This window comes from Balaenoptera ricei, chromosome 2 (assembly GCF_028023285.1).
Source record: "Balaenoptera ricei isolate mBalRic1 chromosome 2, mBalRic1.hap2, whole genome shotgun sequence".
Lineage (NCBI taxonomy): Eukaryota > Metazoa > Chordata > Mammalia > Artiodactyla > Balaenopteridae > Balaenoptera > Balaenoptera ricei.
The window spans coordinates 44,415,517-44,431,182 of record NC_082640.1 but is presented as its reverse complement, the minus strand read 5'-3'; the positions used below and the strand labels follow the sequence as shown (position 1 = coordinate 44,431,182).

The 15,666-nt window shown below is 59.5% G+C and overlaps 1 protein-coding gene across 2 annotated transcripts in view; it reads left to right on the top strand.

Annotated features, from left to right (window-relative positions):
- The window catches only part of RGMA (repulsive guidance molecule BMP co-receptor a), a 45,141-nt gene extending 29,680 nt beyond the window's left edge, over positions 1–15,461 (top strand). For both annotated transcript variants that reach the window (XM_059912565.1, XM_059912566.1), the window contains exons 3-4: positions 5,009–5,526; positions 13,063–15,461. In XM_059912565.1, the coding sequence (XP_059768548.1) occupies positions 5,009–5,526; positions 13,063–13,779 (1,235 nt within the window). In that variant the 3' untranslated portion in view covers positions 13,780–15,461. The remainder of the gene's footprint in view (positions 1–5,008; positions 5,527–13,062) is intronic.
- The last annotated feature ends 205 nt before the right edge of the window (positions 15,462–15,666 follow it).

Here is a 15,666-nt window from a genome sequence, read left to right as displayed (position 1 = left end):
CAGGTACCAAGGGTCAGAAGGGGCCCCTTGAGAGCCCCCCCTGCCCGAGGACACAGCGTCTGAGGTGGACATAGGAGCTCAGGAGAACTTTAATCACCTGGCTGTGCGCACATGTGCTGCCGTGGCACCGTGGCGAGGTGGCCGTCTGCAGGAGCCAGGCAGGAACAGGGCAACCGGCCGCCTTCTGTCGCACTCAAAGCACCAAGGAAACCGCGCTCAGAAAAGCTCGCTTCCTCTTCCCACTCACACGAGTTGCAGTAAGATGTTTCAGACTCTCAGACTTTCCTCTCCTTCCTTCCTTCCTTGAACACTCACATCAGAAAAGCCCAAGGTTTACTGCCTGGAATTCAGGTCTTTTTTTTTTTTTTTTTTTTTTTTTAAGATACGGCACATAAAAATCAGCCCCTCTGGGGTCTCTTTGGCAGGTGACGCCACAGTCCAGAGCTTTTCCTTTTGATGCTGGGCCAGGTTACATTCAGGTCCCTGACCTGGGTTGGGGAGCCTTCAGCCTATGATTTACTGGAGTGGAACACAGGGCGGCAGGACGACTCCATGGGGGTCAGGGCCCCTCGGCTCACCACCCGTGGGGACTGTCCAGCCCTGGTATCCCCAGCACCCTTCCCTGAGGCCCCCAGGAAATGATAGCAGACGGGCCTGGGAGAGCTGCGTTACCACCTGGACAGAGGGCAGAGGGGATCTCGCCCAGTTCTGGTCCCAGCTCTCGTTACTCTCAGTGGCCTCTTATACACCATTCCCCCACCCTGATCTGTAGCTTCTCCCTTATGATGAGAGCGCCTGAGGTTCCTCTTACACCCTTAGGAAGATGTGCAAGGCCCGAGGGTTCGGGACAGCTGGGGAAACCCAGGACATCGGGGAAATGTGGCCCCAGGTATCATGGTCCTGGACTGATCCAGGTGGGCTGCAGGGCTGGGCCTTTGGGTGTGAGTGGGCAGTGGGCAGGAAGAGCTGCCCAGACCCAGCTGATCGGAGTCAAGGCAGAAGGGCAGAGCGAGCGCCAGCCAGGGCCCGAACCTGAGGAGGAGGGTGGAGGGCTGAGCGCAGTCCCTGGGATTCACTAGGGAAGAGGCAGAGGGAGGGGGACGGCTCCCATCCAATGCCCTTTCATCCCCTGCCTGGTGACTTTTAACCTCTGACCTCACGGAGGGTTGTATCTGTCCCCCTCTGAGACCTTTGTCGGGGACCTTATTTGTTGAGTGCCCACTGGGTCCCAGGCATGCGAAGTACATCTCCTCAATCCTCCGCTGCCTCTGAGGTGGGTGTCACCTCCACTGCACAGATAAGGAAACTGAGGTCAAGTCCAATTCCCACAACTACTCGTAGGGGACAGAGTGGGACTTTGGACCAGACACCCTCCCTCCGGCGCACACTTCGCCCGCCATCCCACGCGACCAGCGTCTCCTTCAGACTTCCCCACTTTTGGCCCAGCCCTGGGCGATCGCATCGAGAATGTTCTCCAGAGGGTTGAGAAATGGGATTGGCAGGACTTAAAGCTCAGCCCCTCTACCGTCCCCGCCCCGCCGGGATGGAGGCGGGAGGGAGGCCCTGGGTGCAAGGGCAGCGGGAGAGCAACCCCTGTCGCCGCCTGCCGGTGGTGGGCGGAGCTGCCCTGCGCCCTCTGGGGGTGGCCGGTTGCTACCTGTGGCTCAGGAGGCGGAGGGGAGCAAGGGGCGGAGCCACGGTGAACGGAGAGATGAAAGGCCTTGACTCCGAGCGCTGACAGCCTGAGTGCCCCAGGCCGCTCAGTGTTGGCAGCTGGGTCCCTGCTGGGTTTGCTTCTCGGGAGGCCGGTCTCCTCACTGCCCCCTCTGCCTGCAGCCCCTCCGTCCCCCGCCCCCGAGAAGATGCCCCGTTCACACATTCCAGACCTGCGGTGGGGGGGCGCTGGCAACTTGGCCCCTCTGTGACTGGCTGTTGAAGAGAAAATGACCCCCAGAGCACTTGACAGCGATGCAGACCTCAGGCCCACTGGGCCCGGCGGAGGCGGAGCCCGGTGGTTGGTGGGCACATTCGAGGAGCACTGCTCGGAACAGATCCACTCGATGACCCCAAAGCACTTCAGGGACTCCCTCTGGGGCACCGGAGTGGGATTTCGGTCATGGATTCCAGACACACCAGAGAGCTCTGTAGCTGAGACACTGCTCTGAGCCCAGGTGTCAAGGCTGTGCAGACAGCAGACACCCCGTCGCCTGTTTGGGGGGAACAGAGCCACGCATGACGGGGGTCGGGAGTGGGACGCCCCCAACGCGTCCCACGCTGTCTGTGTGCAGGCTGGCCCTGCCCTGGGCAGCATCCCGACCCCAGCCTTCGAGCCCCTGCCCACCCCCGGCTGCACCCCGAGAAACAGGCCCTGGAAACTAGTCTGTGGAGGCAATGCCGCAGAGCGTGTGGACCATGGGCCTCCTGGTGGGTGGCCGTCTCTCAGCGTCGCAGGAGGGGTCCTCGGAGAGGCTGAAGCCCACCTGTGGCGGAGTGTGCCCTTGAACCACCCAGCTGCCGGTGGAGGGAATCATGAATGCGCCAAGGTTGTCCGATGTCTTGGCACTGCCAAGGGCCTGGGCTCTCAGGTCTGAGGGGCTGGATTCACATCCTGCTTCCGCCTCACAGTGGAACCTCAGGCAAGAAAGTCAGCCTCGCTGAGCCTGGCTCTGCTCTCTGGGAGGCGGGGATGCTGTAGCGCCCACCCATGAGGCTGCCGGGGGCCCCGAATGAGGTGAGGCCTGCAGGGCCCAGGCCATTGAGCCTGGAACAGAGTCAGTTAGCTGGGACTTCAGTCTCTGCTGCCCCAGCTTGGCTCTGGTGGAGAGCTGAGGCCAGCACAGCCCTGCGTGTGCTGCAGTGGTCTGGCTGTAAAGGGACGGGCACTGTCTTTTCTGTCCTTAGGGCATGGTGAGGGCCAGAGGGGGACCCAGGGCTGGTGGGCCAGTGGGCAGTGGGACAGAGCCAAGGTAGCTGCCACTCAGCACGAGGCCTGAGTCCCGTTGGGGTGGTTTCCTCTGAGATACCTATCTCCAGAATTCTGAGAAAGCAGAATGGCAGGTCAGCTCACCTGTAATCACCGAGGCTACTGGAGTGGGCATTACGGGGAGGCCGCAGACCAGAGGTGGAGGGTTGGCAGTTGCAGCGGCCAGTTCCCCTGACCTGTGTTCCTCCACACTGCTTGTTTTCCACGGCATCTTTTCCACACACACACCCCCACCTCGAGGCCCCGTGTACCGTCTCCCACTCAGGCCACAATAGCATTTGCAGCCCACAGGGAGGTTGGGCCCTTGGGCATCTTCTACAGGTTGGGAAATCATGAAGGTGGCAGGGCCAGAGAATCTTCTAGCCGCCTTTCAAAGGAGACCTGGGCCAGGAACATGGCTCTGTGGGAGGGCGACCACACAGGGGGTCTCCCCGGACGGGCCCCTCTTTACAGCGGTCACCACCTATCATTTACCGGATCTGCTTTAGGTCAGCATGCTTCTTCAACTTAAAATGGGAAATCTGTAGCTCTTCTATCAAATCTGTTTTATTTTTCCTAATACATATTTAAATATGTGACTTCTCAAGTGAAAAGAAAAATGCTCACCCAGATACCTCCTGAAATGACCTTGTTGTACCAGAGGTGTGACAAATACAGGTCAAGTTAGGGGAAAAGCCTGAATTTTAGGACGAGCACCGTGTTTACCAGATGTGTGACTTGGGGCAAGTCACATCAGCTCCAGGAGAACGGTGCCCGCACCTGCAGAGGTGGGAGAGCTCCATGAGCTAGGTGGCCCAGGCGTCCAGGTACGGGGCCTGGCAGCACAGACCAGGGCCACACAGGGCAGCCGCCTGGATGGTTCTTTTGCTAGCCTGCCCTCATATACTTCTGTCCCTGCTTTTAGGCACAACTTGATTTTATAGGTAAAAAGCCAGTAACAGAGAAGTAAACTGACTTTTCCAAGGTTAAGGTCCAGATTAGTGGCCCAGCCAGGAGTGGCTGGAGCAAGCGCCTTCTTCCCCTCTGTTGATTGGGCTGAGACACCAAAGGCTGGACCTCGCAGCTGGTCTGCTGGCCCTTTTGCACCTGGAAGTCTGTGTAGAAACGTCCCTCCTGCTGCCACTTCTGGTCACTACGGGCTGTGCAGAGGAATCCAGGAAGCCGGGAAAGGGCAGGTTCCATGTGTCTAGGTACAAGATGCAGGTGTGTTGAAGTCACAGTTCTCAGGCATGATAATTATCTGTAGCTAATTATCACTAAGGTCTCAATGCTTGTAAGTGACCTTAAAAAAAAAAAAAGCATGAATTAGAGCAGATCCAAGGTTACCACTCAGTTGCCTCCCAGCTTGCTCTCCTGAGCAGGATAATGGGGGATGGAGCTACGGAGACCAAGAGGGAAGCTGCCCTTCATCTGCAGACAAAGTGACAGAACCAGGCCCTCTGTGACCAGGGCTAATAATCACACTAGCCAACATTCATTGAGCCTCTGCTCTGTGCCCGGTGCCGGGATAAGTCCTTTAACACTTTCAGCAACCTCATAGGGTAGATACTATACTACCCCATTTTCTAGGTAGGTAAAATGAGGCACAGAGAAGTTAAAGTGATTTGTACAAAGTCACACAGTGGCAGAGATCAGAACACGTAATAGTGGGGCTTAATTCCCTGCCAGATTTGTGTTGCTGTGCCAAAATTCTTGGCGGTAGTTGTGAAAGTGTCAACAGACGCCAAAGGCCCAAGGGTGGGCGGAGAGCTTGCGGCGGGGGGCTGGGGGTGGGGCTCCGGTAGTCCTCCGCCAGGCCTTTCAGCCTGCAGGTCCGCAGGCCTAGCCACTCAGGGTCATTACGGCTGCGCAGAAGAATCGGGAAAGTGGGAAAGGCAGATTCTGCGCCTGCAGGAACTCTTCCAACGTCTGAGATGAGGCGTTCTTTGTCCCTTGCACGTGCCCCGCAGCCCTGGCCCACGGGGGTGGAGGAGGCCTGGGCTCACCACTCCCAACGTGACAGCGCCTCCCTTCCTGTATCCGCAGCCACCTCCTCGTGCAAGATCCTCAAGTGCAACTCTGAGTTCTGGAGCGCCACGGCGGGCAGCCACGCGCCGGCCCCGGACGACGCCCCCGAGTTCTGCGCGGCGCTGCGCACCTACGCCCTGTGCACGCGGCGCACGGCCCGCACCTGCCGGGGCGACCTGGCCTACCACTCTGCTGTCCATGGCATCGAGGACCTCATGAGCCAGCACAACTGCTCCAAGGATGGCCCCACGTCGCAGCCGCATCTGCGCACGCTGCCGCCGCCGCCGGGGGACAGCCAGGAGCGCTCGGACAGCCCCGAGATCTGCCACTACGAGAAGAGCTTCCACAATCGCGCGGCCGCCCCCAACTACACGCACTGCGGCCTCTTCGGGGACCCGCACCTCCGGACTTTCACAGACCGTTTCCAGACCTGCAAGGTGCAGGGCGCCTGGCCACTCATCGACAATAATTACCTAAACGTGCAGGTCACCAACACACCGGTGCTGCCTGGCTCAGCCGCCACTGCCACCAGCAAGGTACGGGGGAGGGGGGCTGGGGGTGGTGAGGCGGGTCACGGCACCAGGCCCTGCCGTCAGGACGACCCAGGCTTTCCTCCCCACGACCCAGACGCTCCCTGACCCGCCATGTTCCTCTTGTCGGTAACTGAGCAAATTATTTAGGAAGCAATGTTCTGGACATTCTTTGTCATCAGGTGAGCCACCCTGGAGCCACCTCTGCCCTTTGCCCAGAGTGCGGTGTTTCTCAAACTGCTGTACACCGTCCACTAGGGGTCTTTGAAATCAGCATTCTGGCCTCAGAAGCTAGCACACAGGCGTAGTTTGGGGGTGGGTCTGGGTTGGGGGGCGCAGGGTAGAACAGGATAGCCAGACCTAGCCTATATTAAGGCAGTTTGTGAATGCTTTCCAAGTGCAAGAGTAAACGTTTAGGAAACTTAGTTTCTACTGTGTGCGTTTGTTCATGTGCGTGCACATTGGGTCTAGCTGTAAGATGGATTGCTTACTAGGGTTAATAGTCCAGAAAGTTTAAAAACACTCCCAGAGCATTCTGTTTCAAACTTCTGGGATAGTCTTCTCTTGCCCCAAACTATATTTTCATAGAACTCCAGTGTCAAATCCCAATAAAGAGGAGCCTCTATGCAGGTTTGTTTCTGTCGTTACCATCACGGAGCTTACTGTGCAGTGGGAGTCAAACCCTGCCCCAGACAAGCGGACCCAACAGCCTCCTGGAGGTGACAGTCCTGCCCAGGGGTTCTCATTGTGGCTGCACATTTACAAACCGAGCGGATTTTAGAAGATAGTGGTTCTGGGCCCCCCAGGCTGCTCTGACACCACATCTCTGGGTGGGGGTCAGATGTGTTCTTTTTTTAAAGCCCCCAGTGATTCTGGGGCTTGGAGGGCATTGAGGACGCTGCTTGGAGGCCACGGCTGCTGGATGTTGTGGGGCCAGTCGGGGCTGCAGGGTACCATCCTGCCCTTTGTCTCTGTCCCACACCAACACAGTAAGGCTGCAGCCTCAGAGCAGAGAGGGCCGTGGTGTCTGGGCACAGGGAAGATGGAACAAGTGAGGACAGGGCATCAGCCCACTGAGCACCCCCAGGGCCACCCATGCAGCCCGTCTGTCCAGGGCAGCTCCATTTAACGCATCCAGAACCTGAGGCTCTAAGAGGGAAAGTGGCCTCCCCACCCAAAGTGCATTCGGCTGGGAACCAACCTGGGATTTCACCGGAGCCAGGGGACTCCAGAGCCCAGCGTGTTCCCACTGCCAAGAGAGGAGGTTCCCATCTGGAGCCCCGGAGGCCACCGAGAGCCAATCATCTTCTGACCCAAGGAGGCTTCAGTGTCTGGGTGGCAGGACTCAAGTCCTGCTCACAGAGCCACAGCCAGAGGCAGCCATGATGTGGCCCGTGGCCCAGGCAATGGGACATTCCTGTCCACTCCAGATTCTCCCTTCCGTTTTTCCAGGAGGGTCTCCCGTGAGCTCACATTCAGACTCAGCCGGAGAACGTGGTCTCCGGTCCAGGAGGCTGGTGGATGACCAGAGTCCAGGCCGCGGGGACACCTCTACCTCGCCGGGGCCTGGGCCACCAGAGCCCCTGGGGTTTCCGGTTTGGCAGCAGGTCTGTTTTCCCAGGAAGAGCACGTTGCAAGGCAGTGTGTGGGGCAGTGCCAGGCTGGCCCACAAGGGCGTTTCTGTTCCTTCTCGTCCCTCCATGCCCCAGAGGAGGGCACTGAGGTGACCTGGCAGCCAGGAAAATTCCTGCCACCTCCCTCTGCTCCGGTGGCCCTTGCATGTCCACAGGGGTCTCTTCCTGGGACCAGCTGCTGGGTAGGAAACAAGCAGGCCTTAGCCCCATGGATGCTCTTACAGGCCTTTGGCACCAGGCCATGAAGCCTAGTGGGCAGCAAATTGCGGCCAGGGCTCCCTCCTCCCCCTCCCCCCTCTCAGCCCTCCACAGACTAAGGGGGGCCTGAATCAAGGTGCCGGCCGCCTTCTCTGCAGCCCCTTCACCTACCCGCCTCCCTCCCTAGAGCCAAGATAAATGAATGCCTGGAGCCTGAGGCTGCGGCTTCTAAATCCAGCAGCAAACACACTGTGGAAGGGGACCCCGCCTCCCTGTCCCAAGCTGGCAGGGGGCGCACAGGAGGTCTGAGGGTGTGAGAGGGCTGTGGACCTCAGGAGGCCTACCCCTCCTGACCAGGGTGGTGTAAGCATCAGATGTGATAACAGGCCTGGGAGGAACTGTGGTTAGTGACCAGCAAGGGGGGGCTTGCTGGCCCCTTTGACTGGGGGTGAAAGCTAGAGAAGGAGCTTTTGGGTCACATACTAGTGGGTCCTGCAGGCCGGGGTGAGGTGCCTGGGCTTAGAACCCCTGGATACCACCCTCGGCTCTCTATTGGCACACAGTGGGACCCTGAGCTCAGCGAGGCCGTCCACAAACCAAATGGCTTATGCATTCATTCATTCATTCATTCATTTATTCTTGTATTCCATCCATTCACTTAGCCCACATTTTTCAAATGCTCACTGTGTTTCAGGCTCACTGCTGGGTGCTGTGGCCAGCAGAACTGCTCAAGCAGGCATGGGAGCGCCTCCCTTCCTGTCCCAGCATGAAGCTTCCAGAAGGGTCTGGGGCTCTGCAGCAGAGCCCCTTGATCAAGCCAGCCCATTTCTGCGGTGACCTAGGGCCACCTTGATCTTCCCAGCAGGTGAAGAGCTTCAGCAGCCCTTTCTTATCTCCCCATCAGCCAGGAGGCAGCACAAGGCTCTGCTGGAGGCCGGGCCGTGACAGACTCGTGTCTGTGGCCTAGGCAGTCTCAGGCCTCAGGGCCGACTGGGGTCTCATGGTACCCGGGTGAGAGACATCGGTGGCTGGTTCCCCAGTGCCCTCGGCCTGCCTCGGCCTGTTCTCTTGGGCCTCCATTACTCAGGTGTGTTTGCTCCTTCGCTGATTCAGAAAACACTGACCAAACAGCTCTTCTGTGCCAGCCTCTGTGCTCGGCGACGCCTCCGTCTCAGCAGCTCCCAGGCTAATAGTGCAGCACAGAGATCAGCCACGGGATGCTGGTGATGGGTGCTGGGGCAGCAGGCTGCTGAGGGTCTTGGGGCGGGGGACTGGCTCTACACAGAGCGCTGGGGAAGGCCTCCTGCCTGCCCTCGCCCTGAGCTTGCCCCCGAAGCACAGGACGGGAGCGGGCAGCAGCAGAGCCAGGCGGAGTGTGGGCTTTTATCCCCGAGGCGGTGGGACCTGGGCTTTTGTGATTTCCCACTCCCCTCAGCCGTGGTGCCTTGCCCAGGAGCACGGTTTTCCCATTCTCTCTGCCTAGCTCTCTGTTCTTGTGGAGGGTCGAGATCTAGTGTTTTCCAGCCCAAGCTGACATTTCAACTTCCTGTTCCCGTGGGACTGCCTCCCATGCCCGCCCCCTGCTCTGTCTTCCTCTTTCTGGCTGCGCTGGTGGCACCCCGTGTTGAGCCTCAGGGAGGAGAGGAGCTCGGGTCTCGGCGCCTCCCCCCACGGCGGCCCCCTTGCAGGTTCCCCGTTGCACTTGCATACCATCACACGGCGTCCTTCATCCGCTTAGTCTGTGACATCACCTTCCACCCCCGCAGTGTGAGCACCGTGAGGACAGGGGTCTTGGGCTGTTTCCTCCCCGCACGTGGACACAGCCCCCAGCCCCAGGCCTGGCACACAGTTGGCGCTCCATGAATAGTTCTGATGACGCTCGGGCTCCGCCCTGTGCCCAGCGGTGGAGAGGGCGCGAGCCCCTGGGGGAAGGGGGGCGGCAGAGGCAGGAGTGGCAGCCACGCCTGCGGCCGTGTGGGCAGTGAGCCGCCCGGCTCTCGACAGGCCCCCTTCATGCTGTTCCTTGTGGTTGAGGCCCTGGCACCGGTGCCAAGAAGAGTCAAGCGGCCTGTCAGCCTTCCAGGAGACTGTCTCCGCAAGAGATGGCGGTTAGAGGGAAACCAGCCTTTCCTGCTCCAGGGAGGCTGATGGCACTGGGAAAGCCACCCCCCACTCCCCCGCCCCCAGTGTCTGTGTGTCTGTGTGGTCCTGCACACCAGGCAGGGACACCAGAGCCCCTCCTTGCACGCCCCTCCCCCCATGGCAGGACCACCCACTGCCCAGGCCGCCCCGGCTGGCCCACCTCCCGGCCCCCCCGCAGGCAGGCAGGCAGGCAGGCAGGGAGGCGGCCTCATTAAGGCAGGAGCCTAGGATGGAGAGAGGAAGCAGCAGGAGGTGGATCCCTGTGAAGTCGCCACTTTTATAGGTCTGGGCAGTGGAGGAGCGGCAGTTTCATGGGGTTCGACGATGCGTGGGGCTAGGGGCAGGATGGGGGGGCTGCAACCACCTTGGACATCCCACAGCGAAGCAGAAGAGCCACGTCCCGGGACCAGCCTGTGACCTCCAGGGAGGAGACGGGGAAGCAGAGCCCCGGGCTCAGGGAGCTGTGCACGCGGGCCTCCCGCTGTAGCCCGCTGTGGCCTCTGGCAGGGCCTCCGGCTCTCGACCTCAGAGCGCCAGCCCCTCCTCGTGTCCCATGAAGACCGCACAGAGTGCCGCCTGCACACCCGTCAGGCCCCACAGGCGCGGTGTCTTGGCCCCAAGACTTCTAGGGCCCACGAGAAGGCTTTCTTTCCGTTTAAAGTCAGAAGGAAAAAACCAACACGATCCAACCTAGACTATATTAGTCTTTACACCAATGCAGTCCCAAAATGTAGCTGCTTTTTTTAAAAGAATTTTTGCTGGCGTATAGTTGATTTACAATGTTGTGTTAGGTTCAGGTGTACAGCAAAGTGAATCAGTTATACATATATCCACTCTTTTTTAGATTCTTCTTCCATATAGGTCATTACAGAGTATTGAGTTCCGTGTGCTACACAGTAGGTCCTTATTAGTCATCTGTTGTATATATAGTAGCGTGTATATGTCAATCCCAATCTCAGCCACAAGTGTAGTTTTTAATGTTTCTGACGGAGGAAGGGACCCAGGAAGGCCCAGGTGCCCCGGAGTTCCCAAAAGTCATACTGTGGCCTGCCCCTCTCAGAATTCCTCTCATCCTTACATCTCTCAGGTACGGGGTGAGAAGGGCTGGGGTCTTCTCTGTGTTCCCTCTGGGGGCCCCTTGTACACTCCCTGCCTGGTCACCCCTGAGCTTTACACTGGCGTGAGGGGACACGCAGAGCAGCCGTGAAACAGAGCCGGCGACACCTCCAGCCCAGCTCTTGCGACTTTGTGTGTTTGCTCTAGAACTTTCTGCAGCCCCTAGGCTGCCCCTCTCCAGTCCTCAGGCCTCTCAGCACCTGCTCCTGGGGCCCCCAGCCAAGGCCACCCCCTGCCGGCTTCCCCCTCCTGGCTGTGTCCCCAGCCACCCCGGAACTGCAGACAGACACACTCGCTGGCCTGTGCCCCACCGGCACCTCCCCACGCCGCCCCCGCCTGTCTTGGCCGGCCTCTCCCTGACCCTCCTGCCTGAGCTGAGGTCCTGCGGCAGCTCTCCCCACCTTCCCTTCCCCATCAGAGCTGCTTTGGGTTTCCTCTTTGGTTTCTAGCAGGTCTGGGGCCTCGCCTTTGTCATACATACACCCACTGTTCGGCCAGAAATTCCCCTAGTGCTTTGCCTCATTGCCCTCAACCCCGAGAGCTGTCCAGGCCATCGTCATGCCCCTCAACTGCCACGTCCCCCCGGGGTGCCCAGGCAGAGAATTCAGCCACGGCCAACCGTACATGTCGTCAGCAGCCCCCCGCCCTTTGCTAGAGCCCCTTCGGCCTACAGACGTTATGAGGAGGTGTGGACCCCAGCTAGTGAGGCCCTTCTCCAGGCTTGGTGGCGGGGATGAGGGGAGAGGGCCTGGGAATGGTGGCTGGGGGCCATGAAGAGGTTGGGGCCGGGTGGGGGGGTGGTGCTTTTAGCGGGAGGTTCCCAAGATGCCTGGGCACCATCTTGCCCCCATCGCCCCGCCTCCCTCCCTGGCTTCAGGCTGAGAGTCCAGGAGGAACGGCGCGGAGGCGAGTTTCCCAGTTTCACTCATGTCTCCACCCCATCTTCCTGGTTAGGGTTACGGAGGAAAGAACAGCCAGACATCTCACCCAGGGTGACAGGGGAAACACATCACTCCCCGGACTGTTTGTCTCTTGTCCTTCTCCCAGGCCTCCCACCCTGTGACTTTTTGACCAAAAATGCCCAGGGACTGGAAACCAAGAGCCTAATCCCAGCTCTGCCTCTTGCTGGCTGCGTGACCTTGGGCAAGTCACTTTGCTTTCTGAACCCGAATTTCCTCGTCTGTAAATCCGAGGCAATGTCACCTTCCCTGCAGCGCAGCACAGGCCCAGAAGTAATAACTGCAGCGAGTGTGCCTGTGTCTGTGGTTCTCAGGAGGACGGTTAGTGATGGAGCCGCTTAACCCTCTGCTCCTCCAGTAGCTCAGCGCGGCCCCTCACCCCGGCTGCAGGCTCCAGCAGAAATGCGCCTCGCTGCTCCCCTGGCCAGGGCTGCCCGTTAACCTGGAGCCCCCGTCTCCCTTTTGCTGACCGGCACCTCCCTCCCCTCCCTCTTCCTCCTGCTACTGCCAAGGCCTGGCTGGGAGACCCCTCAGGGCAGCCCTGCTGCGGTGGCCTCTGCTGACCTCTGCCTGCCTGCCTGCATGGATTTTGCCTGCCCGTTCTTTCTTGGAACATCAGTCTCTTCTACCTGCTGTTAATGTTCAGCCTGTGGCTTATGGTGCTTTGGTGTGGTCCATATTTGTTTCCTATTGCTGCTGTAACAAGTACCACAAACGAAGTGATTCAAACAAACAGAAATTTATTCTCATACCTCTGAAGGGGAAAAATCTGAAATGAGTCTTAAGGGGCTAGCATCAAGGTGTCAGCAGGACCAGTCCTTCTGGAGGCTTCAGGAGAGAGTCTGTTCGTTGCTTCTTCCAGGCCTCTGCTGGTGGCCAGCATCCTTCAACTTGTAGCCACATCCCTCTGGTCTCTGCCTCTGTGGAAACCCCACCTTCTCTTCTGCCGTTAGGTCTCCCTCTTCCTCCATCTTATGAGGACACATGTGATTACATTCAGGGCCCACCAGGATAATTTCTCCACCTCAGTATCCTTAACCTAATCCCAACTGCAAGATCCCATTTGTCATACAAGGTAACATTTACAGGTTCCAGGGATTAGCGCCTGATATCTTGGAGGCCATTCTTCAGCCTACTACAGTGGATAACGACCTTTCATGTTTAATTAGCCATGCTTTTCTTTTTATGGTTCCTCTCTGTATATAGTAAATGAGCTGGTTTTCTGTTTAGGAGAGGAGTATAAAGTTCCCTTTTTAAGTCAAAAAAATTTTTAAGCAAAAATGCAAATTGTTTTAAAGAAAAATATTAAATGCATAATAGGGCAGGTGGCACTAAACGGTGACCACAGTGGGGAAGGGGTGGTCTGGGACATCCTGGGGGCTCTTGCCATCCCTCCGCTCAGTCCAGAGCGTTGTAAGTATGGGGCTGGGCCTTGTCCCCTCCACAGTTCCCGGCACCGCCTCACCCCCTCTCTTTGCCCCCTTGCCCCGCAGCTCACCATCATCTTCAAGAACTTCCAGGAGTGCGTGGACCAGAAGGTGTACCAGGCCGAGATGGACGAGCTCCCTGCCGCCTTCGCCGACGGCTCCAAGAACGGCGGCGACAAGCACGGGGCCAACAGCCTGAAGATCACCGAGAAGGTGTCGGGCCAGCACGTGGAGATCCAGGCCAAGTACATCGGCACCACCATCGTGGTCCGCCAGGTGGGTGGCTACCTGACTTTCGCGGTCCGCATGCCCGAGGAGGTGGTCAACGCCGTGGAAGACCGGGACAGCCAGGGCCTCTACCTCTGCCTGAGGGGCTGCCCCCTCAACCAGCAGATCGACTTCCAGGCCTTCCGAGCCGGCGCCGAGGGCCCCGGCGCCCGCAGGCTACCAGCTGCCAGCCCCGCCCCCTCAGCCCCCGACACCTTCCCGTACGAGACGGCCGTGGCCAAGTGCAAGGAGAAGCTGCCCGTGGAGGACCTCTACTACCAGGCCTGCGTCTTCGACCTGCTCACCACAGGAGACGTGAACTTCACGCTGGCCGCCTACTACGCCCTGGAGGACGTCAAGATGCTCCACTCCAACAAGGACAAGCTGCACCTGTACGAGAGGACTCGGGAGCCGCCGGGCCGGGCGGCTGCCGCAGGGCTGCCCCCGGCCCCTTGGCCCCTCCTCGGCAGCCTTCTACTCCTGTCCCTTCTCCCTGTGCTCCTGGAGGCCGCCTAGGACCGAGAGTGAGGCGTCCCCGAACTGGTCGGCGGCTGCACGAGGGCCGGTGGCCTCCCGGTGGCCCCGTGGTCCCTGCAGGGGTCAGGAGCCCCGGCGGCCGCGTACCTCCGAGCTGCCTTGGGCTGCCTGCTGGCAAGGGCTGGGGGCGTGGGACGTCCCCTCCCCTCCCCCGGGGCCCGGGACAAGGTTGTGGTGACTGGTGCTGTGACGTTTGTGACATAGAGCTGTGCAGAGGGAGAGCTGCCCCTCTCCGCCCGCCCCGCCGTGTGAATGTGCAAATCAGAGCCCCTCAGGCCTAAGCCCTCACCCCAACAGAGACACTGGGCGTGGGCAGAGTCGACCTGCCCTCACCCCTGCAATGCACTGAAACAGGCCCGGCTGACTGCTGCACGCGCATCCCGGGCCACCTGCGCCCACCCCACGCACACACACTCATACACACTCGCACACACGAAGCCGGGGGGCCCGAGGCAGCCTCGAGGCTGGACCCCTGGGCAGGGCATCCTTTCCTCTTGGGCTTTAGGACACCCCCGGGGTGCTGCTTGGCATCTTTAGAAAACTAATGTAACCCTTTGGCCAAAAAGTTGTGCCCTCCTGGTGCCTTCCCGCCTGTGGCCTCCCTGCGAGCCAAGGAGAGACCACCGTGTGCACCCTGGCTGGGCACGGGTTCAGGTCCCAGTTACCAGGCCCCGCAGGTGGGGGACGACACATGTCGTTGGCACGTGCTCTGGGCAATGCCTGCTCTGGCGCCTTCCCCCACTGCCCGTCCTCCTGTCCCCCGGTCCCCACTGTTCTTTGGAAGTCGAGTCTTTGTTTCTAAATGTCTAAACAGAGAACTACCCCCTTGATTTCTGTTCCTTCCTCCCCAGCAGGTGGCAAGAGGCGGTGAGCAGGGGAGCTGAGGCCGCAGGGTGCGGGCTGGAGACTCAGTGGACGGGGCCAGCTGGCCTGCCCTGATCCTCTGCTTTCTCCTCACCTGCCCCCCCAGAGCCCTGCTCCCTGCCCTGTCCACCCAGGTCTGCATTCTGGGGAAAGGAGCAGGGCCTGGAAGGTGTCTCAGCCCTTAGCATTCCTGGCAGGATCTCCTCCTTCTAGGCCTTTCTCTTAAGCCCCGTGGCCACACAGCCAGGAGACTTTCCCACCTCATGTCAGCCAAGCTGCCCATCCGAGGAGCCCCGAACCAGTCCCACCTCTGCTGCTGTTTCAGAGAACCCCGGGCACCAGCACCGAGCTGGGCTCCACTCCTAAAGGTGCGGCCGTGCCCCAGAGGGCGATCCTCCCAGAAGCCCCGCAGGCCCCACTGTCCCCGCCCGCCCACCACATCCCCGACCGCCCCTCTGCTGTTGCCCAGGGACCTCTCATACACTGGCCCGGGAGGCTGCGGACTGGTCCCTGCCTCCCCCTCCGAGAGGTTCCCTCTCTCTGCCAAGCTGTGGGCTAGGCGGGCAGGTGGGTGGGAGGCACAGCCCCGGCCCCTCCCTGCTGGTTTTTAGATGGTCCCTATGTTGGAAGTAAAAAGTGAAGCACTTTATTTTGGTTGTGTTTGATCACGTTCTGCTTGGAAGTGGGGGCCCCTCACTGTGTCCCGTGTCTGCGACCTGTGTGGGGTGTCACCGCGTGTACATACTGTAAATTATTTATTAATGGCTAAATGCAAGTAAAGTTTGGGATTTTTGTTTTGTTTTGTTACTTTCTTTTGGACTACGTGTTGGAGTTTGTTTTCTGAGCGGACTTTGGTTCCTTTCGGGGTGGAGGGTTGACTTTGGTAGTGGCTGCCCCCTTACAGTGTATGTACCAGGGAAAGGGGAGCGGGCAGCGCACGCGCGCGTGTGTGTGTGAGTTGAGTGTTGTGAATGCCTGCAGAAGGAGAAGCAATTAAACAAC